The following is a 17,324-nucleotide window of genomic DNA, read 5'->3' on the forward strand; positions in this document are numbered from 1 at the left end:
TCTTCTTTAAAAAATACTGAGAAAAGCCTCTTTCTCTTTGTGTTCCTCCACTTCACATTAGAGGGGTAAGACCATCTTGTGAAAACAGTTGGCCTAAACGATGCAAGATGCCAATTTAAGACCTTGCTCGATGACAAATAGGCCAGGCATGCTTTTTTATTTTTCGGGAGAGGTCCTCCTTTTATACGAGTGCCGCTGGAGTCGAGATAAAAACAAAACAGCTGAGATGCAGCAAGATAATGTGCTGATACGCAGGGCAACTCCTGGTTACTTCAGCAACTCTATGGGGTGAGAGAGAGGACATACCAGAACAGAGTAAATCTGCTCAAGGTACCTTCAAGAAGTCTCACTCTCTGCCTTTCTCTCTCCGCTTTCTTTTCTCTCTAAATGAACACATTGAATGGTTGCACTTCTCTCATCTCAGAGCCCAGACTTTGTGAATCACATCACAATGTGTCAGTGCTTCCAAGGGCGCTGTCCTTTTCTAAAATGAAACTTTTGCTTTTGACTTCTGACATGACTTTCATTTCCAGATGGGTTCGTATTGATGTATAAATCAGGCTTTTGCCAGCGGAGTAATCAGAGAGGTCTTATAGGGAGGGTGTGAATGAAATGAGAGTGAATAAAGAGATGAGAAGACAAGGGAGACAGTGAATACTTAGTTTTGGCTGTATAAGTAGGACAAGCCAGCACACAGCAAGATTGAATATCATGAGAATTAAAAATGGCTGTTTCAAACTAAATCGTCTTGTATTTATAAAACTCTTTTCTACCCTGTTGGTACTCAAAGTGCTTTACAGTCACAGTGACAAATCTACTCATTCACTCACACAAGCACTCACATATTCACACACCAGTGGACTGGGACTAAGGGAGGGTTCTGTGTCTTGCTCAAGGACACTTCGGCATGTGGCATGTTACGGGGATCGAACCGCTAACCCTCCAGTTTGTGGACAACCAATTCTACATACTGAGCCACAGCCGACAAATAAGAGATGAGTAGAGTGAAAACAGAGAAAAAGAGAAAGATGAAAGAAAACAGAGTGGAAAGGAGAGGAGAGAAAACTCTCTTTGTCAACATTCCTCTTACCTCTAAGAAGCAGGTCCCAGCTGGGGTGTTCTCCTTGATGGAGGCATTGTAGAAGCTGCTGGAAAACACAGGTGTGTTATCGTTGATATCCTGAAGGACAATGTCCACTTTCGCCGTGGATGACAGAGGCGGCCGACCGCTATCCGTCGCAACAACAGTCACACTAGGGGCTGGCTCCGATTCAAAGTCCAGAGCAGTTGCGGTGGTAATGATTCCTGTAACTGGGTCGATCGAAAACCAATCAGAGTGAGAGTTTTTGCCCTTTAGCAGGCTATACCGGATGTCCCCGTTGGGGCCCTGGTCCTTGTCCCTGGCAGTGACTTGAAGAACAAAGGATCCAGGATACACAACCTCAGGAATAGTTTGTCGGTAGGCCTGCTGGTCAAACAGCGGTGGGTTGTCATTGACATCGGTCACCTGGATGGTAAAAGAGGACTCCGCCCTCAGGGGAGGTGTGCCAGAGTCTGTGGCCATCACCCTGAGGTCGTACGAATCCCGCTCCTCTCTGTCCAAAACCTGGTCGACGTATATCAGGTAAATAATGCTGTCCTTGGTTGTTAAAGCAAACTTCCCATCTCCCCCTTCGAGGGACACGTTAACGTTGGCATACTCTCCATAGTCTGGGTCGGTAACCGATATCCGAGCTACGTACTGGCCTGGTTGGGCTCCCTCTGAGATTCTCGGAGAGCCGTCCTCACTGAGGAAGATGATGGTCATGGTAGGCTGGTTGTCATTGTAGTCACGGACGTGAATAGTCACAAAGGCATTGGTCACCTGGGAAAAGATAATGGTGTAAGACTCTTGTTACTGTGCTCTACTTTAAAAACATCATACACTGAGCTTAATCCTCAGAAATAATTAGCCATTATGCAATTACCTCAGGGTGGCTGGCATTGTCCCTGGCCTGCACCACCAGTTCATGGACCCTCTTCAACTCAAAGTCCAAGGGTCTATTCAAAGTGATGACCCCTGACTTTATATCAATGACAAAGTAGCGCTCAGGATCACTCTGACGCCGGTTGATTTCGTAAAGCACCAGACCATTGTCGCCTTCATCCTCATCTGTTGCAAACACCTACAGAAATGAGTCAAATAACAAATTAACCCAGTGAACCTGGAAAGATTGCTGTTGTTTTGTTAATAAGGCAAAAGCAGATTTTAACTAACCTGCAGGATGCTACTTCCTTGCGGGAGACTTTCGGAGATAATAGCATGGTATCTGCTCTGATTGAAGGCCGGCGCATGATCATTGATGTCAGTCACTGTCACTTCCAGGGTCATGGATCCCATTCTTCTTGGTGAACCCCCATCATACGCCTCCAGGACAAGGGTGTACGATGAGCGTTTCTCCCTGTCCAGCTGTCCACTGACCACCAGGTCTAGATACAACACCTTGTTAGCAGCTCTCTTTGTCTCAAGTTTGAATGTCTGGCCTACATTTCCCTCTCGAATAACATAGTCTTGGGTGGTCAGCTGGTCCTTGTCAGCATCAGTAGCAGGCTCCAAAGAAAATCTTGTCCCCACTGCTGTGTGCTCAGGGATTTTGAGAGCAACTTTCTTTTTGGGGAACACAGGTGCGTGGTCATTGATGTCATTGACAGTGATTGACACCTCAATAGTGATACCCGTCATTGTCACGGCGATAAAGCTATAGTGGTCCCTCTGCTCACGATCCAGACGGCGTGCGGTGGTAATGATGCCCGTGTTCTCATCGATGTTGAGGTCGTTGCCAACGCCTGTGCCCTCATGGTCTGAGATGAAGTAAAGACTGGCAGTTTCACCAGGCGGTAACCCAGCGCTGATGTCTCCGACGATGGTACCTGCCGGTTGCTCTTCATCCAGCTGGAGCTCCAGGGCTCCGAGAACAGATTGTGACTGAACTAGAACAAAGATGAAGCAAAAATAAAAAAGTGGTTTCTGTTGCCACAGACTTGAATACACACAGGGTCGGCTGACCCAAGCCCTCCGTCTTGACCCTTTACTTGTTATCGACATGGCTGGGCTCTGCTACGCCTGGAAGAGAATAACAAGAGAGAGAAAGACAAAGATCAGAAAAGACATAGATATATTTTATGAAAAATTCACTAAATGCTCTTAGCACAAAATGAAAACAAAATGTTCTTTAATTTCAAAGTGGAGTACGTATCTTAAATCCTTGCATGACAATGTGCTAACACTTTAACAGTCCAGAGCTGATATTAAAGACACTGCCTGATGAATTTCAGATTTTTTTCCCCATAAAATGGATATACATACTGTATAACGTTTTGGAAAGAACTACTCAGCTGGATCAGAAACCTTTGAAATAGCAATGGAAATGGAAGTCTAAATCGGTCCAGAATCCACATTGGCTTTAACCACACCGAGGACAGAATCATAAACTATATTTATCTCAAGGATAACATTTTTTATTCACTGGGTGAGAACATCTTAAAGTGTCCAGAACATCACACACTTAAATCCCAAGGGAAAACCCATTAAAGTCACTAAATCCATTAAAGAGCAAAATCCTTTGTAAGAGTTTTTATATCCGACACAGATGACAACAGTTAATGCTTACATACAGTACACACATGTACAAACACATGGAATGCATGGGAAAGTAAGTATATGGCAGCTTCACCAGGGCCTTCACCGGGTAAAGAAGTCATTTAAGACTGTGAGCTACGCCTCTATGTACCACAAACACTGAATCATGCACACATCCAGAAAGATAATGTCATCCTCATGCTAATGCTAAATCTAATCATGAGCAGATATACATACTGCAACTGTCCACAAGGGTCTGAATCAGAGTCAAGCTCAAAACTTTGTTTATGGTCTGCTTGGTGTGCCTAATCAAAAGACTTTCCAAAACTCACCTGTCACAGTCTGAGCTACCCTGCAGCAAAGCCACCATCTGGCACTTCCAGCAAGTTAAAACAAACACCAATAATTATTTGCAAATGGCAATTGACCCAGCTTTGACACACATAGTTTCGCATACTACCATAAAATCCTGGAAACGCACCCATAACTGTTCTGGCGAGTTTAGCCGAACAAGTTAAACTGCACTCTCACGAGATAGATGCACATTTTACCCCTTGATGAGGTCTGCAAATATTTAGATTGCGTTCAAATTGAGACCAATTGTTTATGCATGTTCCTCTCGTATTTATAAGGGAGATTTATTGAGCGTGTAACTCTTCAAAACATCCTGCAATGAGGAAAGCAATCTAGCCCAGACATAAATCATCCATCACACTTTCAGACCAGAGGCTCAAAGATGATGCTTTAACAATCCTGTACACTGATCCGAACATTAATACCTAAACTCTCTGGAATGTGAATGAGCTTTTACTAGCTAATATTTGGTCTATAAAAAAAAAATGTGTAATGCAGGCAGAATGCCAGTAGCGGACGGGAGGCAAGTGGTCGGTGCCGGGTGTTGGCCCTTGCCGGTCAGCCATATTCACCCAGACAATCGCTCCCACAGTGCATGTATAATGTGGACAGTTAACTTTAGGAATGTATTCCATCTCTAGAGAAAAAGCCAACCTGCGACCGGCTGCAGGATTTGCACATACGTTGAACTGAAGCATTCATACCCAGACATGCAAAAACACTATAGAGTGAACTTCTGGAAGCAAGTGGAGAAACTGGCTGCCGTCCCATGTAAATATGAAAACCTATGTCTTTCTAATGGAAACCATTTAAGGAGAAGGGCAGCACTCATTAGTAAAGACACATTCACTCTATCAGTCACAAACATGGCGAAATATTTCAGCCTTTGAGCTTAATTTACTAATTTCATAGCTGGTTTCATTTCGATTTTACAACTAATTTCTTGCAGCAGGAGAAACCCAAATGATCATTGCATGCATTGATTCTACTGAGCAATGCTCCTTAAAGACTTCTTTGAGCATAACCACAAATAAAACACAATTATTTTACATCTATTGAATCCTCCTGTTTTCATCTACGTCACCAGACTCTCGAGTGACCTTGACCTCCTGCGGTAGTTTATAAGGCCTCCGAGGAGGAAAGATTAATAAAGGCTATAGCTCCAGTGGGACACGGAAAGGGACACCGATACTGGCCCCTCTGCTGAGGTCACTGACCTCTACATCTGGTCCAGGCGGCTGCTCTGGACAGTTGCTGCACTCCTCCACAAAGAGTGTGGGGGGGGGGCAGAGTTAAGACTGAGCGCATGTCTGCAATACACACCCTTCCTTTGTTGTGTTTGATGCGCATCAAAGTCGGTGTTTGTTTTTGTTTTTTCCCTACTGGACTCTCCTCCTTAAGCACGAGTGGGAAGAAAAGAGAGAAGAGATTGAAGTTGAAGGCAGAGGTCTGAGGGAGACAATTAGGGGCGTGATGATGAAAAGTAGTCTTTCTGCTGCCGAGAGGGAAACTCGGAGTCAGAGCCTGGGCCTTTTGAGACCCAGCTATGATGAAATTAACCCACAATATTATAATGGAGCCATTGAGGAGACCAGGGAGAGCAAAAAAGTGAAAAAAAAAAGAGAACAAAGCAGAGAAATGGAAAGAGTGGATTCAGGACACAATAGAAAAAAGTGATTACAGTTTGCCTGGGCAGCCTTATTGTCTTTAGGGACCACTGAACTGTGTAGGCAAAACTTAAAACAAGGTCAGAAAGGGTGTTTTCCAAAGTGTGTCGTTTTACGTCCTCTCTCCTTCGCTGCTTTAGCCGAGTGTCAGAAAGAGGTTATACCGATGAACCGATCTCATGGCTGCCATCTGTCACTGTCAATGAGCAGTCGGTCCATGACATCATCTCCCCTTTGGCGTGTGCTGTAATACACTAGTGTTTAACCTGGAAAACGCAAGCTGATGAGGAATGGGGAGAGCAAAGGCTAAAATGTACCTCATGCTGAAATAATACTGGCTTTAGCAGATGGTCAGTGGAGTACAAGATTGCTACCTGATTCACTCCCTCTAGTGGCACTCTTTATAACACTGACTAAAACTATTTCCTGTTAAATAAACAAGACAAAATGAGCAATCAAGAAGTTCCAACCTGAGTGGTTACACAGGTTTTTACGTGTTCGAGACATGTGTGAGCTAACGGTGACATCATCTCTGTGCGACCACACTGACAGACAGGGCAGACCCCGAGGGCTCCATGCAGTCTCAGCCACATTATATCTGGCATTGCATCCCCATAATCTGCCTCTGCTGTGTGCAAGCCTCAAAGCCTCAAATACATGGGCCTCCACTTTTAAGTGCTGCTACCAAATAATAGAGACCCATGGCGTTTTCTATATGTGACCAGTTAAAGAAGCGCAGTATGTGTACGGGGGATGTGTGTGTGTTTACGCTTCCAAATATCAGTTGGGAGGAATAACTTTTCCTCTTGCAGTGCCATCTCTCTATCCCACGCGTGTTCTCTCCTCCTCCCTCCCTCCCTCCTTCCCTCCCTCCTTCCCTCCCTCTGTCCGTCCCCTCTAATGGATTTAGCAGATCAGGTTGGGCACGCAATGGATACCCGCAGCCAAGCTAAACAGGACCCAAAGTCACGAACTTCCAACTAAGAAAAAAACGGCCATTCCTTACCACCTCTATCTCTGCCATGTTGCTTCGATGGAACAGCGCAGAGTTGAATTCAACCTCAGCGGTTGAGAGGTCTGGCATGAAGTGCACATTTTTGGCCGCCACTCGTTCGGCCCTGCTACGGCTTCTGTGTCACCCAGAACAAACATTGGCCAGACCTTCTGGTTGACAGCAAAGTCGGACAGGGTAAAAGGCACTGGATATTACCTCTATCAACATCTGCAGAAATCTGATTGGTGTTGAAATTTGCAACAGTTTACTTGAAATCCATGGCATTGAGATAGACTCCTCATAGTTTTAACGTCATTATAAAAAACTGCTTCTCAGCAAGTGTATAATTACATTTAAATGGCTGGAGAATGAAGGGTTAGGTCAGGTTGTGGCGAACACACTGCAGTGATAAAAAAGCTTTGTGAGAAGAGGGAGATCCAGTCTGGTGGGGGGGTAGAGGATGGAGGAATGCTTTGCATCTCAGTTTTCATGTCGTTTGGGTTGCGTGTGTTTAGGGGAGGGGGGGGGGGGGGGGGGGGGGGGCGACAAATATGACCCCTGTCTCCCCTTGAGTTGCCTTTCCCTGGATATCTGGATATAGACATCCCATTTCTAACCCCAGCTGTCACCAGCACTACAGGCATGTGTGTGTTGTATGTTGTATGAGTTGCAGCCTAAAGTCTGTAATAAAGGAGGATACCAGTTTTAATTACTTTCCATAATTGGCTCGATTTTAAAACAGATTTGACCCCAATCCAACGATTCTAAAGTATTACAGCTCAAGTAACTCAGACAGCCAGACGACAACTGTCTGGACACTTACACAAGCACTGAAATATACATGCATGTGCTCCATCAGGGCTCAATCAATATTAATACTACTACTCATAGAGAGAGAGTTCATCACTGTGTCAAACAGTTAGGGCACTTCATCCCGCGGGATGCACACAGCCGTAAAAGCTCTCACAACCTGCGAAACACACCTATCTGGTTTTGTGTAGACCGGTGTGAGACTAAGTAAGTACGTTTGAATTAATTATGATCAAGTGAGTTCCTTGGCAGTTCCCCACTGTTGCTCAAGTGGTTGACGTGGCACTGAGGGATGAGCAAACCATCCACAAATATTTACTTTAAATGAGAAAGCGCTGGACTACAACAGTGATTATTAACTCTGGTTCCAACAAACCAGTTGTTGCATTCTTCCCAGTTTACCTCAACTCTGTAAAGACTTTTGTTTTTAATTCCATCCGTGAAATGTTGCTCTGGAGTTTGGTTTTATTACTTATTTCCTGCATAAATGTCCACGTCAGTGACATCAGTGAGGCTGAAGCAAGAGAGGCTGAGAGTGGGGGAGGATGGGGGGGGGGGGGTCGCATGAGACTCGTCAGTTCACAGCTAGAGCCACCCTCTGTGCCAATAGCCCACTGAGACTGGAGCTTTGAAGTTCAAGTCTACATCGTGTGTTCATATTGCAGCTTTTGTTACACTGTGCAGCACAAATCAGAATAGAATAAAGCAGAAGACACCAAATTTTTTATATTTTTTTTTTTGTTCCACTCCAAAGATACTTGGAAAGTGAGATATTTTTTTATGGTTTGGCTCCACACTCTCGTTTGGACGTTAAACCATGCGATGAAAATGAGATTTAAGTGGTGATCTGTTGTTTAAGTTTTGTTTTATTCTCAGCCATGATTGTACATTATGTGGCCTCATATTTGGTTTGGTGTTATTAAAGATAATATTAAATAAAATCACATATGGTTGCTGCATCCCAATCTTTGCTGACAAGAAAACCACCAAAGTGCTCTTTTCGTTCATCTGTGGATTAAACTATGGCCTTCATTCTGTAGTGGAGCACCATTACAAGTTATGACAGGCTGAAGTTATCAAATCAGCCTCTGTTAACTGTACAGCTGCGAAATAAGCTTGTTACGCTTCAATTTTTGTGTCTCTTCACTCAAATTCTTCCTTGATTCCACGGGGATATTAGCTAAGGGAACAAACAACTGCAGACTCAGAAATTCTACGGCCACAGCATGACAACCCAGAGCTGGCGTGATGACTCAGATTTGTTTATTTACTCTCACAGAGGCTGTCAAGTGGGATACACAGACACACACAGTTACAAACTGCACCAGGTCCCCTGCGACAAAACGTCCTAGATTTTACTACCCGGCAGATACTGCAGAGATAGGAGGAGCGCAGGAAGAATGGGGACTAGGGATGCAGAAGAAAAGTTTGATTCTGAACAAGAAAATTATTGCCGCGGTGACAGAAAGAGGAGCGAGAAGAAGTTGGACCGAGTGAGTGCACGAAAGCAGACTCACAATCATAAATAATGGACCATCGCTGAAGCCATGGAGCAAGTGAAAACACAGCCGGAGGAGCTTCACTTGCCTCTTAACCTTCAGGGCCATACTGCCAAGTGAATGTGCAGCCAGCTTTGCTCTTCTGATGAATTTTACTATGGCCATGTTTTTTTTAAGAAACAAGACAAAGGGTAGAAGATTAGAACGGTTGAAAAAAAAAAAAAAAAGACAAGCAAAGAAGGGTGGGAAGATGTCCATAAAGGTAAAGCGGCAGCTGCCATATACCATCACTCATCGCCCCTCCCCATCAGAGCATGTTTAATATCCCACAAGGGCAAGCTGTCGAGCTCAACCATATCCATGGCTCTGTCAAACATTATTACATCAGGGGTGAAACAGAGATAAATACCCTCATAGTAGATGAGCAAACGGGTTCTCTACTTATGATCTGGTCTGTGAGGTTGAACACCAATCCTGTCCTCTGCCGTGAAAAGCAGTACTGGAAACAATTAAGCTTCAGGAAATATTCTTTGTGAAGGTGGAAGACATTAAAATGTACAAATAACTGCTTAATGACTCCACTTGGTCCCATATTAATCTAAAACACGCTGCAGGTTTATGCTAGTATTTTGGCGTTTGCATTAACAGACATCGTTCATGTGTGAGTGTGTAGCTTGTGTGTGTTGTTGTGAACCATTGTATCTGGATGTTAAATCTAATGCAAATAATGAACAATCGCTCTGGAGTTGATTATAGTGCAATTAAAATTTCAATTGCAATTTCAACAAAATCACTTGAGTTGTGTGCGTGAGTGTGTATGACTGATACCTACACACACATGTAGGAATGGTGCATTGTCTTACTTTCATTCCCCGGAGGCTTAGCCTAACCTTAAATGCCGAACCCTAACCTTTACCCCAACCTTAACCCTGTCATAATTCTGAACCTAAAACTCTAAAACGAATGTTTAACCTTGTGAGTGGAGTAGGAGCGTGTCCCCACGTGTGATGAACACTTTAAACTGAGGAAAGTTTCAAAGACAAAACACTCAGCTGACAGTCAAAACAGGGTCCGGAGAAAGGAAAGCTTCAATCTGTCTTGTAACCTAAGCACACATTCTCACACATGTGCAGGAAAACACCCACTTTAATCTCCTTCTTGCATTCCTTCCAATGAAATAATCAGCTACATGGCCTAACAGCAAACAAGGCACAGAGTCCTGTCGGGTCATGTTATTGTTTCCGAAAACACATAAATATTAATCAAAGTGATAAAATGCTTTGTTGAAGAGTTTGCCAGGTTTTGGATCTTCTTTGGCTGATCGATCTGGGAAACTATCACAATCTGTAATTATTCATCTGTAGCTCAGAATATGGGCCAGTGACTTGGTTTATTAGTTATTAAATTCTCCATCAGCTCTCGAGTTAGTGGCGCGCCAACAGCTGTTCTCCAAGAAAATGCCTTTGTATCGTGTTACTCCATTATATTTCTTGTGGTAAGTCTGGGAATTAAGTGCGTCTGTCTTTGTTTTTTATTGTGTTCTACAGTGTTGAACAGACATCAGTACATATCAGTTAGTAATGACTAAATAAAAGCATGATAAAAAAAGATGCATGATAAAAGGTTTGAGGCTTCAATATAAAAATCTATTTTAGAACAGATCAATGGTGCTTTGTTCCAAGTCAGATAAATCAACAACAAGCAACTTGGTTTGCGGTCTCTCAGTCAACTGAGTCGATATCGTCTAGTCCAATCAAATTGCCATTGGTCAGACAATCACTGGTGTGACTGTGATAAGGAGAAAGGTGCTACAGCAGTATAGCTGTCCCTGGTGAATCCATAGTTTGGCCATGAGAGACATCTCGGAGGTGCTAACTTTTTATGTAAGTCTCTTGTTGGAATTATATCAAGACTTGTGGCCACTTTGAGTGACAAGCAGCTACAGTCGCGAGTTATAGATGGTTTAGACCAGTGGTTTTCAAAGTGGGGGCCACGGCCCCCTGGGGGGAAACTGCCTCAGACAGTTGGAGGGAAGATAAGAAAAAAAATTTGAAAAATGAAAAAAATATAATCAAATTATTTTTAACCATTATTATAAAATATAATCTAACGATTTTATGAATCATTATTATAAAATATAATCTAATTGTTTTTTAAATCATTACCATAAAACATAATTATTAATAATATATCATATCTAAATGTTATTTGCCAAGCTCATCTTTCCGATTCCCTGCCAGTCAAAACATCATTCATGACCTCATAATCTGTGTAGACCTGGCGGTTTGCGCCATTTATCAAGCTGCTTTGCTCCTCAAGCTAGCATGTAGCTAGCGTGTAGCTAGCGCAAAATGAACAGGTTTTTGACAAGAAAGAGACTGAAGGAACAGACCAACAGCCCTGTCGTGGAGGACACTGCTGCAAAAAAAAACTCCTGGCCAACTAAAATCAGAAAATATGAGGGAGCACTTATGCTAAACAAATGTAATAGTTATTGAATTGTGAATAAAAGTAAGAAACATTATAAAAGATGACGTTTCTTTACATATTTTGTAGCATTGTCTGTAGGTTTGCAAAGGGGGTCCCCGGCCAGAAGCTAATGCTGTTTGGGGGGCCTTGGCATGGAAAAGTTTGGGAACCCCTGGTTTAGACTGCTGGGTTAAGTAGGTTAAGTAAGTTAAGCAGAAGCTATGGCGGCAGCGCAGACCCTGCGCAGGCCCTAGTGCCGTAGCTGACGTGCTACGTATGTAACTACGTGCCGCAGCGACGCAAAGCACAAGAGCTGTGATTGGTCAACTAGTGTGTTTCCGCTTTAGTATTTTTGGCAGCTTCTTCATTTCCACAAATTTCGAATTGATTGTTTTGGATCAATAACGATGGAACACATCGTGGAAAGGTTAACTGAGGAGGTTCGGCGATACAACACTGAACATTTGTATGACTCATCTTCGTGGAAATTTCGGCGAAAATCTCAGTAGCCATTGCTGAAAGTGAAGCAGGAAGTAGAAAGTGAAGCAGGAAGTAAAAACAAAAATTAACCCGACTGGCAAAAAGACACAGCGCCAACCAGCGTTTGGGTGGCATTTTTACAGAGCGAGCCAGACTGACGAGCGCACAAGCGGAAATGACTCGCATCGGCGCAGGCTACGTGCGTAAGTTACGGCGTCTGTGTCATGCAGTACTCTAATAGAGGAGGAGTCAGGCCCTCAAGATGGCAACATGCCCATGCTGTCCACACTGAGCTTCAAAACACCTCTTCTTGAAATCTATGGGGGGCTTCACTAAAGGTTTGTCAATCATTATATATAATCATTGGGTTTACTCTGCAAATGGTAAGCTAACTTGCCTCAATTGCAATGCCCAGCCAATTTTTGTGCCTAACACTTGAGGCTTTGAGGGTGGACGTCAGAAATGTGGGTAAGTTAAAATTTGTCATCTTTAAGTCTGTTGTTCTTTCAGTATAAAGAAATGAGGTTAAAATGATTACATATGCCCTACTAGCATTTATTTTAATTTACTATTATTTATGCTAGAAATGATACAAGTTAGTGTGCAGAAAGATTTTGTTTGGTTGGCTACAGCCCTACAAACAGTACATAAAAGCATATTTGATTTTCCAAAAGGTCACACCGCTCCCACTTCAAGAAACCCAAAAGTTTCTACCAGTTTTTTCCTCTTCTCTTGTTTTGTTCCACTCCACCCACCCACACACACACCCAGTCTCCGAGTCCCTTAACTTGCATAACGCATTGCTATACCTGAGCTACAATGCCTTACACAGCTCTCAACCTGGTGCAAGTGTTTGAAGTAACCAGAAGCTCAGATCATCTCACTGACTTCATTAAAAACACATGAGACGCTACACGGGCAGGGCTGCCTCTTCTGCTTTCTGCTCGCCTCAGAGCTCAGACTCTTCTCATCCGTCAAGCACCCAGATGGGCAGTGGTTACCACATTTCATTCATCTTTGTTCAGAGCTATTCCCACATTTATCCCTTCATGTGACTCATGAAATTAATACATCACTTCATTCAGATACATGTGGGCAAAAGCAGTGCACAGGCCTGAACTGAGCATCCCCACAAAGGGTGGAAAAAAATCAATCTTTCTGCTAGAATCTGGGAGGATTCAGCACTGAGACAACTAATCAATTAATCGATTAAGGGATAGACAGAAAACCAGTCAGCAATAATTAAAGCATTTAACAAGCAAAAAATGGCAAACGATTTAATGTACAGGGAACAAGTTGGAGTTTTCGACATTTTAAACAGGTTTATGACATTCAAGAGACTAAATGGTAACTCTGTTCATAAAAATAATAACCGAGAGATTAATTGCTGATGGAAATGGTCGTCATTTGCTGCCCTAATGAGACGTCTTCATCTTCAAAGGCGCCACATTTCCCTCGTGCGAGCACAGAAACAGCCATGCTCGCTCTGTCCATCTATAGCGACTAGAAGAAAACCATAACTCTGATGATCTAGCCAGACTTTGGCGCTCGGAAGCCAGTGTCACAGGTCCAACCGAGACAACACCGAGCTTAGACAAATTCCATCTGCAGCTTCGTCCAGGAATATATAACAACCCATTTCCAGCAGTCATTATCCTAGTTCTTAATCTTGAGCCAGCTGAAGGCCTGGCCAGAAGCTACACTGACCAGCTTGGATTAATGTCCAAATTAGACATTTCACAAGTTGAGGCATTTGGAATTTGGGGTTTTAGTGGGGTAGTCCCAAAGCAGTGTGCCTGTTGCCTTGCTGACAGCAACCATTGTTCTGTAAAGACGTACTTTTTTTAATTTGTCCATTCTCTGTACATGTCAACCGATAGTTACGCTACAAACGTTGCGTGCAGCCTGGACAAAGACCATGAATAATGATGATGACAGTTACATCACAAGTGGGCCTCAGAACAAACAAAAAAAGGAATTGGACCATCTCAGAGCTCCGGCCAGTCAATCACTCTGCGTCCGACAGGAGCGTCGTTTCCTTTGATTGACTGAGTAATATCTTCTCCAGAGCCACAGATAAATTGGCTTTCAAAGCATACGTAGGGAGGTAAGGTCCGAATTTCCCAAGGGGAAAGACAAGAGTGCACTTTCGGAAAATAGGTTTTAGTCTGAGCTTAAGGATGAACTATGACTTGTTTGCTAACATGTACTTAACATAAACGCATTCCTATGACCACAGGCTGAAAAGTACAGCATCCTGTACCTCGTAATTCAATTATTATCTCTCAAAGCGGCAACAAGAATTAAAAAGATATCATTCACATCAATAATTTAGAGACTTTAATGAAATTCTACAAAAGCACCAATCATTTTAAAGCCATGCCACACGGGGCACTGAAACCAACGTGAGCCAATATTTTGGGTACCACATGGACTAGCCTTAAATTTAACAATAGTCTAATTAAATTTCACAATTACACTCACAGCAAGATGCGGTGATTGTAGCTGCCATGGCAACCAAGTACAGCCCGAGGGCACAATTAGAGAAATCTGGAGCGATCAGCAAAGAGAATTCCTTATCAATGGGAATCATATTTTCTTACTCTACTACTAAAGCTATTAATAACCGCCTGAATTTCCCGTGGATGGATGATGCAAACAAAAAGTGGCTTTCCAGGAAACCGAAGCTGCTCCGTCACACGTTGCGGCAGCATAACCCCGGCTACGGTCCACGTGCTGCTTGATAAATTAAGATGCCATTGAACTCCTTCAATGTTGAGTCTCTGCTTTGTGTTATGTCTAAGACAATGGTCTGAGGGGTAAATACAAACACCAACACAGACCTCTGGCATCAGCAGCGTGCACAGGGTGAAAGATGGAAGGTAAATATTTCCTCTAGCTACTTGTGGAGCCAGAAAGCAGGGAAACAAACCTTTTTGTTTATGCTTAATTTTTTTTTTTTTTCGGGGTTGGCTGTCATCTTCTGTCCATTCGACACAGTGGTGAAAGCATTAATCAGTTTAACATTTGCAGGACTTGATGTTTGAGGTTATCGCCGGGGACGGGACACTGTTGGGAATATAACTAAATGAGGTAATGTTCGGCTTGTGGATGTGATGTGTTTACGCTCGTGCGTGTGAGAGGGACGGAGAAAGAGGGAGGGGGAGTCTCTGAGTCACTTTCCGATATTTGTGCTCAGACACTGATTTCCCATGCTTGAAGAACAAAACCCAGGAAGAAACAGTGCTGGGATACAATTAGACAGATTTTAGCTTGAGCTGCAACATTTGGATGGGAAGATGGCCCCGTCTCTTTCTCTTACTGGCAGTGAACCGTGATTTGAGACAATGAGCTGAAACAGACATTGCACAAAAACCTTTGCTCCGCAATGTAGCATCTTTGTTTTGTCAACTCTGACTTCGCAATTCAGAAAACTTACTCTGTGAGAGAGGGGATATAGGATAAAATCTGGCATGTAAAGAAACCTGGCTGCACTAGACATATTGTTCTTCTTATGTGGGCTCTGTAGGAGCTACAAAAAAGGACAACATGTATACAGCACAAGCAGGATTTCAGCATCAATGTGGGTGGCAAGTTCGCAGTTTGATTACACTGTGTATCTTTAGAGTAAACTCTCCAAATTGCTTTTCATTTGTAAAAGAATAAAGCCTCGGCATTGGGGCATTCCATAAAAGTAATGCCATTAGAATCGACAAAAAAAATATCCTTAAAGACTGTGGACTGTATTGTATTTCTTCTTGAAGCAAGGCGAACCTGATGACAGCTTCAAAGAGAAATGTAAAAATATTTGCCTGTATGTCAAGTGTAAGATTTCACGATTCAAGTAAGTGGCGGCCAACATTTGCCCAAAAATAATCTGATATAAAACAAAGGGAATGTGGATTTTTTTTTGTGATGTGGGTATCATTCAGTCACCTCCCCCTTAAGAGTGTAATATGAAGTCATTCCACAGATGCTGTTGTTTAAGAAGCGTGTGTGTTTTGGGCCCTGGTGAGAATCAAGCCCCTGACCCAGTCGGAGTCTGTATCATGCTCGCCCATTCGGCTACACAGAGCCACATGAAGTGCAAGGTAAACAGCGCACTGTTTACATGGTTGATAAGCCCCGAAAAGACTTGACAGAGAACTGAATAAATAGATCTCTCTGCCTTGACAAGCTTGTTAAAGACGGCATTAAAACCACAGGTTGTAACATTTGCTATCGCAGCCTTGTTTGACAAGGCCCAAATGAAGATGAATGAAACCATCTTTTGCAAGGAACTCGGGGGGTCAAGGTGGACACCTCAGCTGCCCACACTCCAAAATTGACCGCCCAAAGTCACATTAAAATGTGATCTAGGCTGAAAAATATTTAGATTTTTCCAAAATCTCCAGCATGTGTATCAAATTGATCCAAAATGTGACTGTGGAAATGTTTTTCTTATGTTAGTATCCTGCTCCTGTAGCGAAGGATCTCTCGTTCAGCAGCTGATGTAATTATAAGTTGTTTGCACAAACATGAGCTCCGACTAGAGGTCCATATGGTTCCCGTTAGAAAAAGTCTTGCTGCACACCTCATCACAGACCAAGAGGCCGAGGCTGCGGCCAGCATACTGCAAAGCTGGAGAACACACTCACCATGTAAGTGGAGAGCGGAATAATGCAAAGATTCGTATTCCCTCCTTACAGCAGAAAGCCGGGAGCTGCGGATGCCAGCAGACACCAGAAAAAGACTAGAATAACTATTGTGGTCAAGAGCTTGAATATGCCCCGGGATTCCCATTTTTAGCTTTTGGCCATGTAAACATATACTGGCAGAAGTTTCTGCTATAAATACACTTTGGAAAACACGTTAGAAAAAGAAAAATTTATTTGTTGGATAACAAAAGTGCGTCTTGGACTTCATGCTTTTGTATGTTTAAGGCATTATGCGGTCTCCGAGATGGTTCCTCTGCGATCTTTGCTTCTGTTTTCACAATCATACTAGAAAAGAGGAGATCTCAGCACAGCAGGCCCCGCAAGTCTTCTAAGTGCCTTGCTCGGTGGCACACAGGAGCACTCCAAAGTCTCTCCACCAGTGATGCCTTGCAGTCAGCCCTGCACTGTCACATCAGTTGGTCCCTCCAGGAAATACTTCAAAAAATGCTGGCCCACTTTGTGTACGGAATGGTGTTTCCCATTAAGTGGTTCTGTCCTCCGTCCAAAACAAAAAGTGCAGTTGCTCTAAGCTGCCAGCCCTGTGGAAGAAACCACTGACTAACTGTTATTAAATAGTTCCATAAGGAATAATAAGCTTATGTGGTATCCTACTAGAATGACCCTTTTTTTATGTTTGGTATTTATTTTAAATGGGGAGTCATTCTTTTTGGGGTTTTTTCCGCTTCCAACCAGGCTGCTTGGCTGGCTCAGCTCTGAATGGTGATCAATAATTAA

At 43.2% G+C, this 17,324-nt stretch overlaps 1 protein-coding gene across 1 annotated transcript in view; it reads right to left on the minus strand.

Annotated features, from left to right (window-relative positions):
• dchs1b (dachsous cadherin-related 1b) overlaps positions 1-17,324 on the minus strand; it is an 85,149-nt gene that overhangs the window by 66,994 nt on the left and 831 nt on the right. The window contains exons 2-4 of the mRNA XM_084564896.1: positions 2,258-3,103; positions 1,968-2,165; positions 1,091-1,864 (exon numbers count right to left, since the gene is read on the minus strand). Of these exons, the coding sequence (XP_084421022.1) occupies positions 1,091-1,864; positions 1,968-2,165; positions 2,258-3,085 (1,800 nt within the window). The 5' untranslated portion in view covers positions 3,086-3,103. The remainder of the gene's footprint in view (positions 1-1,090; positions 1,865-1,967; positions 2,166-2,257; positions 3,104-17,324) is intronic.

The sequence above is a fragment of the Chelon labrosus genome (genome assembly GCF_963514085.1).
Source record: "Chelon labrosus genome assembly, chromosome: 17".
NCBI classification, from domain to species: Eukaryota; Metazoa; Chordata; class Actinopteri; order Mugiliformes; family Mugilidae; genus Chelon; species Chelon labrosus.